The sequence below is a fragment of the Pipistrellus kuhlii genome, unplaced genomic scaffold, assembly GCF_014108245.1.
Source record: "Pipistrellus kuhlii isolate mPipKuh1 unplaced genomic scaffold, mPipKuh1.p scaffold_m20_p_3, whole genome shotgun sequence".
NCBI lineage: Eukaryota > Metazoa > Chordata > Mammalia > Chiroptera > Vespertilionidae > Pipistrellus > Pipistrellus kuhlii.
This window is the reverse complement of record NW_023425529.1, coordinates 100,802,800-100,819,337: the sequence shown is the minus strand read 5'-3', so window position 1 is coordinate 100,819,337 and position 16,538 is coordinate 100,802,800. Positions and strand designations below refer to the sequence as shown.

The window sequence follows — 16,538 nt, the reverse complement described above, 5'->3', positions numbered from 1 at the left end:
TAGTTCAGCCCACTTGCCAGGCCCTGCCCACTCGAGCCTGCTGCACATGTAATCTGGTGTTTGGTCGGCTGTTAGGTTGTTTTGGACATTATGGACCCTGGCTCTTTATATTTTAGGATTATTTTCATAAGATACTATTTTACATTTTTATATTTACCATGATTTTCTGATATTTATTCCTCCACCATTTTTTAATCTGTAAAATTCATATCTGACCTTGGTTGCTGTTACATTTTCTTTTACTAATACTTTTGTATCTTTTTTTCATTGCCCTATAGGCAATTGCATTGCCTCCTATTGCAAAGTGGCCTTATCAGAATGGCTTCACCCTGAACACTTGGTTTCGTATGGATCCATTAAATAACATTAATGTTGATAAGGATAAACCTTATCTTTATTGGTAAGTAAGATATTTAATTTCAGTATGATTGTCTTAAGTATTTCAATTTTGTAAATAAAGTAAATTTAACATTAATATATTAAAGTATATGTTAAAATGATAGACACAGTTAAGTCAATTCATTATATATTAAAAATTTTGCTGTTGTCTCCATATTTTTTTTCAGATACAGTACCCCCTTCCCCTCTTACATTTAAGGGTCAAGGGTTGCAGACTTTCTCTGTACTGTCTTACCAATATAGATCAATTGTGGGTTTCTTAGTGAAGATGTGGATTTCTGATCAAGGAGAAGGAAAAAACCCAAAACTCCTACTTTTTTTCATTCACTTTGCCTTTTTACTTATTTTGTTCCGTGAGCATAATCAGGATATGTTTTAAAATATTAATAACAATCCTATAAGAAATTATAATTAGTTAAGAATAATTATTTGGTAGGTGTGTAACAGAATGAGTTGCTCAACCCAGAGATGGATTGACCTGACAGGACTGGGAGCTTGGTAATTTTAGTTTACCCGTAATGCACAGATATCCTATGAAACTTTAATTGATTGCCTTACTACATAGTAGGTATTGTAATAGCTTACAAATATTAACTGATTTAATACAGACAGTGCTCTGAAATAAGACAGTCCTATCTTTGGCTTTTATTTTATCCTTTGCTTTGGTGTCTTTAACTGTAAAATAAAGATGTTAATAGTATCTATCACAGGTTATATATGAAAGAATAATATTTAAGTTGCTTTTTCTGCAATGATTGGCTCTGAAATGTGAGTGTGAAAATGTGGTCTATTAATAGCTTGTAATTGCTTATTATAAAAATTTAAACACATACCTGAATTTCCAAACATAAATTGGATTGAATTCAGAATAGTCATTTTAGGAGAGCATTAATTTATTTCAGTAATTCTATCATTTTCAAAATCTATATAAATTTTTATATGGGGGTTGAATTTATAACTAGGAAGAATTACCCCTAGTTGTAGAAGAAAATAACTATATTTCATAATCACATAGCCAGAGGGGCAGGGGGAGGAAGGGGGCGTGGGCGGGGAACTGGATGAAGTTGGGCAGAGTGGGAATTGGACGATATCTGTAATAATGTGAACAATAAATATAAAATAAAATACTCTAAAAATGTTATATATTATACTTATAAAATAAGAAAAATGAAAACGTATTCCATTGCTTGATTACCTACATTATTTTTCGAAGTTGACTGTGACATTTAAAAAAAATTAGTATGTTTTTAAGAAAACATTTATCTTTATTGTTGAAAGTATTATAGATGTCCCTCTTTATTCTCCTCTGATGCCTTCTACCCTATTCCCATAAGATAACAGTAAAATTATGGAACAAGTTGTTTTTGAAACATTAACTTTATGAGTGATTTTAAAAATTTGCTAATTCCAGATAGTTCTTAAATGTAGATGTAATTGACTTGATAGGCTTTTGTAGGCCATTACTTTAATTTTATGTATTAAAATTGAAATGTTAAATGGTTCTTTTGTCTTCCATTTTTCTAATTTAAATTATTTCTTTAAGTTTTCTAAGCCTTTTATGTTTTAGCCTTTACTTGGTACATAAATTTTATTTTTATAATAATATTTTGTGTTATTCATATAATAAACGTTAGATACATTGTTCTTTCTATCAGAGGATATTATACTATTCTTAATTTTCTTTATAGTTTTCGTACTAGCAAAGGAGTTGGCTACTCTGCTCATTTTGTTGGGAACTGTCTAATAGTCACATCACTGAAGTCCAAAGGAAAAGGTTTTCAGCACTGTGTGAAATATGATTTTCAACCACGCAAGGTAGGTGTAAGTAAATATGTCTATAGAGAATGCCACAATGCACCATTCCTGCTGTTTTAAAACTCACCTGTTATGATTTTTGTAATATTCTTTTAATGGTTTTCTCATGACTTCTAATTCCTTTGATCCTTGTCTGAATTCTCTTGCTACTATTGTATTATGTCTAACTTTTGACATAAAACATTAGGCTCTTGACCTTTTGTAGTCTCTCTCTCTCTCTCTCTCTCTCTCTCTCTCTCTCTCTCTCTCTCTCTCTCTGTGTGTGTGTGTGTGTGTAATATATTCTCTTATATTCTTTCAGATAATACTTATAGAAGTATGATATCCCTGCAATTTTGCCTGCCATGGTTTTAGTTACCTCCAGGCAACTGTGATCTAAAAATACTGAATGGAAAATTCCAGAAATAATACATAAGTTTTAAATTGGGCACCATTCTGAGTAGTGTGATTAAATCTGTGCTTTCCTGCTCCACCTTACCCAGTACCTGTATGTATAAGCTATTCTCTATCTCCCTCTAGTTACTCACTTACTCACTAGCCATCTTGGTTATTTGATTGGTTATCAGGTAGAGACCACATTTATATAACTTTTATTAGAGTATATTGCTATTATCTCTCTCTTTTATTATTAGGTACGTTAATCTCTTACTGTGTCTAATTTATAAATGAGCTTTTATTATAGGTATATATGTATTGGAAAAAATATAGTATATATAGGGTTCTATACTACCCGAGGTTTCAGGAATTTACTCGGAGTCTTGGAACATAACCCTCTCAGACAAGGGAAAATAATCTATTTGGTCAATTTGCATATTAGGGTATTTAATTGAGTACCAGACACTGTGTATGCACTGGGGAATATGACAGTGAACAAAACAGATAATACCCTTGTTTTTCTGGAGTTTACAAATTTGGGGGAATTTTTACTCAGTTTCATGATAGCTTTCCACTTTTATTTTTATCTCCCGAATTTGATTCTTGTATTCTCATCCACCTATGAGATTTACCATGTGGATATCTTTATGATTGTTCAATCTCAGATATGTAATATTGAATTTACTATTTCCAGTGCCATGTTCATTCATGTTCCTAAGTCCCATTTTGATTTTTTTTAATAGTATTAATTTTTTATTGCCTCATTTTCTCTACAAGGAAAAACTAGTGCTTCCTAAATTTGGAAGGCCCATGAAATATTTTTTATTATATTTTCTATAGTTGACTAGAGGCCTAGTGCATGACATTGTGTACTTGGTGGGGGAGGGTGTCTCTCAGCCCGGCCTGTACCCTCTTGCAGTCCGGGGCTCCTCAGGGGATGTTCAACTGCTGGCTTAAGTCTGCCACTGCTGCTGCACTAGCCATGAACCTACCTGGCTTCTAGATGAGTAGTGCTTCCCCTGTGGGAGCCCACTGAATACCAGGGAGCCCACTGAATACCAAAGACACTCTGTATTGAGTGTCTGTCCCCTGGTTGTCAGTGTGTGTCATAGTGACTGGTCGTTCCGCCATTTGGTCATTTTGTATATTAGGGTTTTATTATATAGGACTAATGCACGAAATTTGTGCACTTGGGGTGTTGGGGGGAAAGAGATTCCCTCAGCCCAGTCTGTGTCCTTTTACAGTCTGGGAACTCTGCTATCAAATGCCCCATCTGCCAGTGGCCTGGGTCTCCCTCTGCAGGGCGATCATGGGGCGATGGCTGGGCCTCTGACCAATTGTATCATACCTGCCTTGACTGGCCTGGCACCAGTGGGTGTCATAGCTTGGTTGTCTAGACTATCATTCCGTTGTTCGGATGTTTGGTTGATTTGCATATTATGCTTTTTTAAATTATTATATATATTTTCCATTTTACACCCCTTGTTCTCCCTCTTCACAGATCCTACCCACCCACCTCCTATTGCCAGTGTTATGGCCTATGCATATCCTATATAATAAACAGCTAATATGCAAGTGGTCATCATGCCCTCATGCCATCACTTGGTAACAGCTCACAAACTCAACACCAGGGAGAGAGGAATGGGGACGAGCTAGGCACAAATGAACTCGTGAGGGAGGAATTAGCACCAGCCAGGATGCAGCTTGGGAGAAGGACAAGCCACCCACCCTGCAGTCTTGGGTGCCAGTGGCTCGTCTGTGCCTATGGCCCAGGAGAGGGACACCTGCACGCACTTGGTCCCAGGCACCAGTGGCTGGGGCTGCTGTCAGGGGGAGGGACAAGCAACCTACCCTGCGGTTCCGGGTGCTAGTGGCTGAGGCTGTGTCCCAGAGAGACACTAGCAGCCCGCCCTGTGGTCCTGGCCACCAACGCCTGCTGCCCAGGAGGGACAAGCCACACTCCCTGTGGACCCGGGTGTCTGTGGCTGTGGCATGGGCCATGCTACCTGCCCATGGTCCTCTGCGGCTACTGCCTGCCTGTGTCCTAGGTGCCTGAGGCAGCCCGGGTTCCCGGTGCCTGCGACTGGCTGGAGGAGGGAATCCTGGGTCCTGGATGCAGGGTGAGGCAGAGGAGGTTAGGGAAAATCAGACCAGCAGGGAAGCACTTAGAGGTGATCAGGCAGGCAGGCAGAGGTGGTTTGAGGTGATCAGGCAGGTGAGTGTTTAGGAGCCAGTGATCCCAGATTGCAAGAGGCAGTCGGACATCCCCTGAGGGGTCCTGGATTGGAGAGGGCACAGGCCGGGCTGAGGGATCCCCCTCTTCCATGCATGGATTTCGTGCACCAGGCTTCTAGTAAGTATATAGGTTCTTTGCTTTATCTCTTTTTGTTCTCCCAATCCCACTTGGATTTATGTCAGTCTCTTCCATGCCTCCCTGCTTCAGGTCTTGTTTTCTTGGTCACTTCATTTTGTTCATTAGATTCTACATATAAGTGAGATGATGTGATATATGTCTTTCTCAGTTTGGCTTATTTCACTTAGTATAATATTTTCAGGTCCATCTATGCTGTCACAAAGGTATGAGATCCCTCTTTTTTACTGCTGCATACTATACCATTATGTATATGTGCCACAGCTTTTTTATCCATCTAGTGATAAGCACTTGGGCTGTTTCTAACTTTTAGCTATGGTAAATAATCCTGCTATGAACATAGGGGTGCATATATTTCTGATTGGTATTTTGGGATTTTTAGCATATATCCTAAAGTGGGATCACTTGGTCAAATGGAAGTTTCATATTTTATTGTTTGAGGAAACTTTACATTGTTTTCCATAGTAGCTGCACCAGTCTGCATTCTAACTAGCAGTAAACTAGTGTTCTCTTTTCTCCACATCCTTCCCAGCACTTGTTGATTTTTGATGATATAGCCATTCTGACAGATGTGATGTGGATTTAATTTGCATCTCTCTGATGATTAGTGACTTTGAACATTTTTTAATGTTTCTTGGCCATTTGCATTCCCTCTTTGGAGGAATATCTGTTCAGGCTTTCTGTCCATATCTTAATTGGATTGTTTGTCTTTTGTTGAGTTGTATGAGTACTTTATATATTTTGGATATTAACCCATTATCAGATATATCATTGGCAAATGTGTTCTCTCATACAATGGGTTTCCTTTTTCATGTTAATGGTGGTTTCTTTTGCAGTGCAGAAGCTTTTTATTTTGATGTAGTCCCATTTGTTTATTTTCTCCTTAATTTCCTTTGCCTAGCAAATATATGTATAAACATATTGTTGCATGAGATATCTGAAATTTTACTGCCTATGTTCTCCTGCTCTCTAAGTCATTTATAGTTCACTAGAGGCCCAGTGCATAACAATTCATTCACTGGAGGAGGAGTCCCTCAGCCTGGCCTGCCTCCTCTCACAATTTGGGAGCCCTCAGTGGCAGGAGGTGACCTGGCAATCAGGGGAAGGTGATGCCCCACAACACCTCTGCTGCTGCCACTGCCAACAACACAAGTTTTGGCTGGCCCTGGTTACCTGAGCCTTGGGCAACCCTGGGTAGCTGGGCAGCCACCATTTGGTGCTTTCCTGCATCTCAGGCCTGCTCTGGGCAGCAAGGGGGCTGAGGAGACTGGGGGACTATGGAGGCAGGTGTACGGAGTTGCTGGGCCCACCTGGGGGTGGGTCAGGCTTTGCTGCTCACCTGCCACCCCAGCAGGGCTGAGGGGACTGGGCACTGCCATCTTGTGGCTGTGAGCACAGCCATCTTTGAGGGTGGGGCAGCCAATTAGCATATTTCCTCCTTATTGGCTGTAGGCACCTATATCTTTGCTATGGCATGAGAGTCAATTAGCATATTCCCTCTTTATTAGATAAGATGTCTTATATTTAAGTCTTTTATCCATCTGGAGTTTATTCTTGTATATGGTGTAAATTTGTGATCTGGTTTCATTTTTTTATGTGTCTGTCCAGTATTCTAGCACCATTTGTTGAAGAGACTGACTTTTACTCCATTGTATGTTCTTGCCTCCATTGTCAAATATTAATTGACCGTAATGGTGTGGGTCAATTTCTTTGGTTTCTGTTCTGATCCATTGGCCTATATGCCTCCCCTTGTACAAGTATAAGGCTGTTTCGATTATAATGGCTTTGTAGTGTAGTTTGATATCTGGTATTGTGATCCCTTCTTCTTCATTCTTCTTTAGAGAGATTGCTACAGCTATTTGGGATCTTTTATGGTTCCATATACATTTTTGGAGTATTTGATCTTGCTCTGTAAAGTATGCCATTTGTATTTTAATAGGGATTTTTTTCAATCCGTAGATTACTTTGGGTAGTATAGACATTTCAGTGATGTTAATTTTTCCAATCCATGAACATGGTATATGCTTCCATTTGTTTGTATCTCCTCTCTCTCTCTCTCTCTCTCTCTCTCTCTCTCTCTCTCTCTCTCTCTCTCTCTCTCTCTCCCCGCCCCCCTCTCTCTCTCTCTATTATCCTCACCCAAGGATATTTTTCCCATTGATTTTTAGAGAGAGTGGGAGAGGGAGAGACAGAGATAAATGCCAATGTGGTAATGAAACACTTCAATTGGTTACTTCCCACATACCCTCGACCAGGGCCAGGAGTCTGCAACCTAGATATATGTCCTTGAATGGAATTAAACCTGGGGCCCTTCAGTCGCAGGCTGGCGCACTATCCACTAAGTCAAACTGACTAGGGCTTTTAAAAAATATATATATATGTTTATTGATTTCTGAGAGGAATTAGAGGAAGAGAAATAAAGAAACTTCAGTGATCAGAGAGAATCTTTGATATTGTTGCATCCTACACGACCCACAATGGGGATCAAACCCACAACCCAGGCATGTGTCCTGACTGGGACTCAAAAACCATGACCCCCTGGATGCTCAACCCTTGAGCATGCCATCCAGGCTCTTCCTTTTTTTTCAATGCCCAATACTTTTCTAAGTACAGGTTTTATATCTCTTTGTTTACGTTTATTCCTGGGCAACTTATTTTTTGTTGTTGTTGTAATGTTAATTGGGATTGGTTTTTTAGTTTCTGAAAGTTCATTATTGGTGTATAAAAATTACATTGATATGTGGATGTTGATTTTGTATCCTGCTACTTTTTTTTTCATTTCTGTTTGCCTGAAGAATTTTTTTCTACCCATTCACTTTCAGTTTGTGTGAGTCCTTTGTTCTGAGGTAGGTATCTTCTGACCGTCCTTCTGGACAAAGCCACGGTGGTGGGGGATAAGGCAGAGGCCATTAGGAGCGATCAGGCTAGCAGGTCAGGGCAGTTAGGGGCAATCAGGCTGGCAGGGTAGGGCAGTTAGGGGCAATCAGGCTGGCAGGCTAGGGCAGTTAGGGGCAATCAGGCAGGCAGACATGTGTTTTAGGGATGTTCAGGCTGGCAAGGAAGAAAGTAGAGGGCAATGAGGAAGGTAAGGGAGGGCAGTTAGGGGGCAATCAGAATAGCAGACAGAGGCAGTTATGGGTGATCAGGCCGGCAGGGGAGCAATAAGAGGCATTAGGCTGGCAGATAGAGTGGTTAGGCACAATCAGGGAGGCAGACAGGTGAGCAGTTAGGACTTAGCAGTCCCAGATTGCGAGAGGGATGTCCTACTGCCAGTTTAGACACAATTACTGTGGGATCAGGCCTAAACTGGCAGTTGGACATCTCTCTAGTGTTCCCAGATTGGAGAGGGTATAGGGTGGGTTGAGGGATCCCCCCCAATGCATGTATTTTGTGTACCAGGCCTCTAGTCTATATAATAAAAGCCTAAGCAACCATTACGGTGGAATGACCAGAGTGACCAGTCGCTGTGATATGCACTGACCAGCAGGTGGTAGACACTCAACACAGGAACTGCCCCCTGGTGGTTGGTGTACTCCCACAGGGGGAGCGCTGCTCACTCAGAAGCCAGGCTCATGGCTGGCGAGTGCAGTGGTTGTGGCGGGAGCACAGTTGTAGTGCCGGTGCTAAGGAGCAGTGAGCTGAGCAGTAAGGAGTAAGCTGGCAGGGGGTAAGGAGCAAGGGATCCCGGATTGCGAGCCAGATGTCCAACTGCTGGCAATCAGACATCCCCCAAGGGATCTCAGACTGAGAAGGGGTGCAGGCTAGGCTGAAGGACCCCTTTCTCTCCAGTGCATGAATTTTGTGCATGAGGCTTCTACAATAGTATATATATGTCTGGGTTGTGTTTTCTTATTCATTCAGCTACCCTATGTCTTTTGATTGGAGCATTTTATCCATTTCCCTTTAAGCTTATTATTGTCTAGAAGCCCGGTACACATAATTCGTGCATGTGGGTGGGGTGTGGTGTCCCTCAGCCCAGCCTGTACCCTCTCCAATATGGGACCCCTCAAGGGATATCACTCTCACAGTCCAGGACTGCTGGCTCCCAACTGCTCACCTGCCTGCCTGCCTGATGGTTCCTTAACCGTTTCCATGCCAGCCTGATCAAGGCCTAACTGTTCCCCTGCCGGCTTGATTGCCCCAACTGCCCTTGCCTTCCAGCCTGGTCACCCCAGCTGCCCTCTCCTGTTGGCCAGTTAACCCCTAAAAGCCCTCCCTTGCCACCTTGGTGGCCCCTAACTGCCCTCCCATGCTGACCTGGTTGCCTCCAACTGCCCTACCCTGCAGGACTGGCTGCCCCTAACTGTCCTCCCCTACAGGCCAGGTCTCTCTCACCTGCCCTGTCCTGCTGGCCTGATCACCCACAACTGCCCTCCCCTGCCAGCCATCTTGTGGCAGCCATATTTTACCATATGGAAGTGGCCACCATGTGTGTTGGCGTGATGGTCAATTTGCATATTAGTCTTTTATTAGATAGGATAGATACTTGTTTCTTGCCATTTAAAAAATATATATTTTATTGATTTTTTATAGAGAGGAAGGAAGAGAGATAGAGAGACAGAAACATCAATGAGAGAGAAACTTCGACCAGCTGCCTCCTGTACACCCCCTACTGGGGATGTGCCCACAACCAATGTACATGCCCTTGACCAGAATCGAACCCAAACAGACGAACACCAAAATACAATATAATTAAATTGGCAAATGTAAAAGTCAAAGAAAGAATCTTAAGAGCTGCAAGATATAGACAGAAAGTTATCTAGAAGGGAGCTCCCATTAGACTATCAACTGATTTCTAAATAGAAACATTAGGCGGAAGGGAATGAAATGAAGAATATAAAGTGATGAAGAGCAAGGGACTGAATCTGAGAATACTCTATCCAGCAAGGCTATCATTCAAAATTGAAGGTGAAATCTGGAGCTTTGCAGACAAAAAGAGTCTAAGGGAGTTTATTACTACCAAACTACAAATGCAAGAAATACAAAAGGGACAATTGTAAAAAGAAGAAATAGAAAGAGAGAAATAAATACAAGCATAAAAAATAAAAATGGCAACAAATGCTGAAACCGGTTTGGCTCAGTGGATAGAGCGTCGGTCTGTGGACTGAAAGGTCCCAGGTTTTCTTCATTTTCTTTTAGTTCTTACACATACTTTTGGATTTGTTTTCCAACCTTTTCAGTGACCTTATGACCATTTCTCTGAATTCTTCTCTGACATATTGATGGCCTCCATTTCATTTACTTCCTTTTCTTTTGATGCCTCCTTTTCTTTCCTTTGTGGGCTGTTTCTTTGTCTCCCCTGATCTCTCCTCTCCAGGTGTCTAGTTATATAGCTCTCTCTCCTGCATTGACTTAAATGCACAAAATACAACACAACTAGATACAATGTACGAGGCACAAAAATGATATTGAGAAAAGGAAAAAAAAAAAAAAAAGAAAACTAAGAGAGAAAAGAAAGCATAAAAAAGTAGGGGGGAAAAACTACTTATATGTGGAAAAAATTTAAGTGAACAACAACTAGTCCAAAAATATGCAAACAACTAACTCCGAGAGATGAATGCAAACCACAAAAAACAGCTAATAACAGGCAAGGAGAGGAAAAACAGAATCAAAGAGAAAGAGAGAGAGAGAGGAACACACACCAAAAAATCAATCTAATCAACAATCAAAGAAACAATAATAATAGGTCAGAGAGAAAGAAAGGCAAAATCAAAGTAAATAAAATAAAACCATAAAACAACAACACACACACTAAAAATAAACAAACAGAAAAAGGAAGAGCAAAAAAAATTGGATAGTGAAAAAAGAGAAGAGCGTGTGTGTATGGAATGCATGGATGTTGAGCAGGGGATTGGAAATTAGATGTAAAAGTAGGATGAATTATTAACAGGGGTTAAAAAGAAGGAATTCTGAAAATCTACAGCAGTAATTGGATAAGAGAAATAGGACTACAAAACTGAAAGAGTGAGGAAGAGAGTGTTGCCATAATGGTAAAATTGAGATATAGTAAAATGATGCTAAAGGACAAATGAAAATAGAATGTAGAAGATTAATCCCAAAATAAAAGAAAATAAAGATAAAATTATATGGAAGTTTTAAAAAAGATAAAATATCAATAGTAGCTAAAATGTATTAAAAAAATATATAGTCTGATTAAAAATAAAAATAAAATAATTAAAAAGGTAACATCAATTGAGAAAAAAAGAAAAAAATTAGTTTCTTAAGAAAAAGATATAAAATAATAAAGTGCAGTAGTAAAAGTCATTCACTTCCTCTACTGTTCAGTTTGGCATGCCTGTTTCTTATTGGGTAGTCAGGACAGTATTGAAGTTCCCTGCATTCCACCGCTCCTCTGTGTCATAAGTCACAATTCTGTTTTCAAGTAGGCAATATTCCTTTGTTTCTCAGGCTGCCTTTAGTTGCATTTACAAAATAGCCAATTTGTGATTCAACCTCTGGTTGGCAGTGTTTTTTGTACTGACATCTGGGGCTATAAGTCCTCTTTAGCCAATATTTAGATTTTGTTTTCCCTGCCACACTTAATACTGGTTTGGGGGAATGGACTGCCCCAGAGCTGGTTTCTGTTTCTTTCTCCCAGTTCTGATCCACAGGTTCCACAAAAACACCTTCCCACTGCAGTCTCTGGTAGTGTTTTAAATTGGGTGATCCTATGTACTGGGCACAGTAATCAAAAGCTAGAGTAAGCATGTGGACTTGTGACTTCTTAGACCTGGCACTGCACATGACTGTGCAAGTCTCTGCATATGTCTTTTTCGCTGGCAGAGTACAACCGTATACTGGTAAAACTTCAAAATGCCTTTTTGTGCCCAGCCCAGCTATACATTGATTTCTAGAGTTTCCTCTGCCAGCAGCCTGTGGACCCCCTTCCACATTTGCAGACTTTGCTGGTCACAGTGCTGGTAGATTTTGTAGGGTGCAGACTCCCTCTGTACCTCTATGCTCCTCTGTGTGTGTTTCTCCCTCTAGCCTAGATCGCAAACCTCACCTTTCTCTGGGTGAAATCTGACCTTTCCTTGAGAAGCTGCAGAGCTCGTCCGAGACTGCATATTTGCACTGCTTGAGACCCAGTGTTCATGGGTTTGCAGCTGGTCCCTGCATATTGTAGTTGTAGGGTCCTGGTAGGTATCCAATTCTTCCTGGTTAAAGGCAAGGCTATGCTTCTGATCACAGCCACTCTTCCCTTCAGGATGGCACAGTCTTTGTGGCAGAGCCCATCGCTCTGGGAGAGATTTTAGCAGCTTTGGAGGCTACCTGGTCAAGGCAGCCCAGTCCACCAGTCCTCTATAGCCCCTTGGAATATAGCTTTCCCTCACAAATAGATACTCTCCACACATCCACACTCTCTCCTTTTGTTTTTTGTTCTCTCACACACTATCTTTCAGCCTGCCTTCCCGTCAGCAGCCATCTTTGATCTACCCCATTTACCAGATCTTATGCAGTGGGAAAATGGATGTGAACTGTTAATATATGACTTAAGGTGTAGTAACTGTGCTATACATTTAACTACTATTGATATTTATAAAAATGTTATGTTTATTATGAATTTTTAATTAAAACTAAATTCATATGTGAATATGCATACATAGTCTCCAAGTTTATATCCATGTTCTTCAGTCATCAAATATCAAGTTAAAAAGTTGTAGTACATTTACACAAAGGAATACTTTTTTGTTTCAATAAAGAAGGAAATCTTACTCCTTGTGACAGCCTGGGTGAACCCTTGAGAGCATTATGGAAAGTGAAATAAGCCAGTCAGTGAAACACCATGTGATTACACTCATGTGGAATCTAATGAACAAAATAAATTCACAAACAAAATAGAAACTAGACATATCCATAGTTAGAAAATAGACGGACAGCTGTCAGATGGTGAGGTATACAGGGCTGCTTGAAAAATTGAAGGGATTAAGCAAAGAAAAAACAAAAACAAATAAAAAACACTATCATAGAAACAGACAAGAATATGGTGATTATCAAAGTGAAATGCGACCAGACAGGTAGAAGTGATTAAGGGGAGATAATTTGTGATAGATGGAGACTTAGGGTGGTGAACACACAATCCTATCTAATAAAAGAGTAATATGCAAATTGACTGCACCTCCACTACAAGCCACACCCTCCAGCCATGCTCACTGGTCAATCAGGAGCTAATATGCAAATAAACCCAACCAAGATGGCTTCTGCCATAGAGATCAGGAGGGAGGCTTGGGATTTCCGGGCAATGGAGGAAGCCAATCTTTCTGCCTGCTCTTCCTGGCCTTGGCTGGGAGTCTGTTCATTGGAGCCAGTTGGGGTCCCCTGCAGGCCATCAGAGTAAGCTGAGGGTCCCTGCCCAGGTCCTGAGCCTTGGCCAGAGGTTATGGCCTCGAACAGGGGTGGAGCTGGGCAATTGGAGCCAGGTGGGGGTCCTTTGCCCAAGGCCAGAGGCTTTAGGCCTTTGACCACATGGGGGCATCCATCTTGTGTGTTGGAGTGATGGTCAGTCTGCATTTTACTCTTTTAGTAGATAGAATGGAGACCTGGTGCCTGAGTGTGGACTGGCTGGTTTGCCCTAAAGAGTGCCCTGGATCAGGGTGGGGTTCCCTTTGGGTGTAGGGTGGCCTGGGCAAGGGGCCTGTGGTGGTTTGCAGGCCAGCCATGCCCACTGGTGACCCAAGCAGAGGCCCTGATTTCTGGGATTTATGTATTTTCTATAATTGAAACTTTGTAGCCTGGAGCAGTCATTGTCAATTATGAATTTGGTTGATACTTTTAAGGATAAAGTATCAATTTCCTTTCAGGATGCAGAAATCCATACACCAGGCCACTAGTATTGAATAAGATTGGTGAATGGGGATATCACTGTATTGTTCCTTTTCCTAAGTTAAACACTTTCAATTTTTGCCCTTTGAGTATGATATTTGCTGTAGGTTTATCATATAAGGCCTTTATTATGTTGAGGCATGATGCCTCTATTCCTACTTTGCTGAGTTTTTATCAAAAGTAGATGCTGGCCCTAACTGGTTTGGCTCAGTGGATAAAGCACCAACCTGTGGACTGAAGAATCCTGGGTTTGATTCTGGTCAAGGCCTCATGGATGGGTTTTGGGTTTGATCCTTAATGGGGTTTTTAAGGAGGAAGCTGATTTATCACTCATTATTGGTGTCTTTACCTCTCTCTCTCTCTTTTCCTCTCTGAAATCAATAAAAATATATTTTTTAAAATGGGTGCTGGATTTTGTCAAAGGCTTTTTTTTTTAATGTATTGATATCATATAATTTCTATATTTTATTTTATGTAATGCATCATGTTTATTCATTTACCAGCCTGCATCCTTGGTATATATTCAACTTGTTCATGGTAAATAATCATCCTGTATAATAAAAGGCTAATATGCAAATTGTCCCCACTTGGGAGAGTTTGACCTGGAGTTCAACTGGGAGTTTGACCTGGGGGTTCCTTTGCCCGACCTGCATCCTCTGCAATCTGAGAGCCCTAGAAGGATGTCCAACTGTCAGTTTAGGCCCGATCCCAGGGATCTCTGGCTCCTAACCGCTCACCTGCCTGCTCACCCTAACCACTCTCCCTGCCTGACCCCCTAATTGACCTCCCCTGCCAGCCTGGTCACATCTAACTGACCTCCCCTGCTAGCCAGCCTCATCACCCCTATTAACTTAAAAAAAAAATCTTATCCTCTTCATACACAATTGTATTTAATTTCCTTATTGGCTTCTCTCTCACACAATTTTTCTCCTTTATGTAACACTTTTTCCTGCTGATTCATCATTTATAAGCTTTTCTTTCCTCATTTCCTTCTGTTCTATTATTCTTCTTCCTATCTTCCTCTTACCTTCCCTCCCTCCACACATTCCTTCTTTCCTTTATCTTTATCCCAGCCCTTCCTCTTCTTTTCTTTTCTTTCCACTTTAATTTTTTTCTTCTCTTCCTTCCTTCGACCTGCTTTGCTCTCTCCTGCATTTCTTCCTTCTTCCCATTCTCCTTTTAAGCTCTACTGGCTCCTATTTAAAACTTTTCGTCCTTCCCTCTTTCTCATCCTACCTTGCCCATACATTCTTCTCTACTTACTTGCACTCTTTTAATATCTTATCTTTCTACTTGCCTAATTATTCACTATCATTTTTCTTTTTTCTTTTCTGACTCCTATTTTTAAAATCTGTCCCCAGTATACAACTATACTTGATTTTCATTATAGTTCTAACAGTTCACTCACATGTCCTCTTTCCTTCTTTAACTCTGCTCTCTACTGACTCCTTTATAAAATTCTTCTCTCCCTCCCTCCCTCTTAAAGCTTCCTCTCAGGGTGGGGGGTGGGGAGACGCGGGGTGCATTAACCCCCAGCCCAGGGCTTAGTCCCGGCCAGGTGTTCACTTTCTTGCCTTTCTCTTGCCTCCTTGCCACCATCCTGCTCTCATTCCCTGCCCGGAATGGAGGGTGGCCTAGGCCCTTGAAGCCTGGGCACTGCTGCTGGCACTGCAAAGTACTAGCAGAGCCTCTGCCTAGAAGGCCTTGGATCGTCCACCTCTCTGTCCTGAACTTACGGCGCCTGCCCGCCAATGGCCTGCACTGGGGACCAGCACCCTCATCCTGCGGCTGGGTGGGCCTTCCAACGCACCCTTGCTGGGCGCACCTACTCCCCCCATGCGATCACCACCCCCTCCTGTGTGCAGCCCCTCTCCCCCTTTCCTTCCCTTTTCCATTCCTACATCATTTTCTTGTTCCCTCTCTGTATTTCTGTTTCTCCTCTCCGTCTGGTCTGTCTGCATGCAGGCCTGCCTTCCTCTCCCTCTCCTTTCATATCCCCTCCTATCATATCATATCCTACCCTGGGCCTTGCAGCTGCCAAATCATTCGTTATGATACTATAACGAATAATTTGCATATTTCTCTATTTAGTTTAGTTTTTGCCTCCTTGTGTTTGAAAGTTTTTGAGGTTTTTTATTTTATTTAAATTCTTTATTGTTTAAAGTTTTGCATATGTCTCCTTTCCTCTACATTTTCACCAGAACTTGTTTGTTGATTTGTTGATGATAACCATTCTGTGAGATGGTATCTCATGGTCATTTTGATTTGCATCTCTTGGATGATTAGTGACTTTGAGCATGTTTTCATAACGTCTCTTATCCTTCTGTATGTCTACTTTAAAATAGTGTCTATTTATATTTAGGAGCTTTGTATATTTTTATTGGATTGTTTATCTTACTTTTGTTAAGTTGTATGAGTTCCCTATAAATGTTGGAGATTAAACCCTTATCAGAGATAAAATTGGCAAATATGTTCTTCCACACAGTGGGCTTTCTTGTTGTTGTTGTTTTTTTAATATATTTTATTGATTTTTTACAGAGAGGAAGGGAGAGGGATAGAGAGCTAGAAACATCAATGAGAGAGAAACATCATTGCCTCCTGCACACCCCCTACCGGGGATGTGCCCGCAACCAATGTACATGCCCTTGTCCCGAATCGAACCTGGGACCTTTCAGTCCTCTGACCAATGCTCTATCCACTGAGCCAAACCGGTTTCGACTTTCTTGTTGTTTTGTTGATGTTTCTTTTGCTGTGC

The 16,538-nt window shown here is 41.2% G+C and overlaps 1 protein-coding gene across 5 annotated transcripts in view; it reads left to right on the top strand.

The window, feature by feature from the left end:
- Positions 1–16,538, top strand: part of NBEA (neurobeachin) — a 798,235-nt gene that overhangs the window by 85,350 nt on the left and 696,347 nt on the right. For all 5 annotated transcript variants that reach the window (XM_036455167.2, XM_036455161.2, XM_036455163.2 and 2 more), the window contains exons 5-6: positions 279–400; positions 2,088–2,214. In XM_036455167.2, coding sequence (XP_036311060.1) covers positions 279–400; positions 2,088–2,214 — 249 coding nt within the window. The remainder of the gene's footprint in view (positions 1–278; positions 401–2,087; positions 2,215–16,538) is intronic.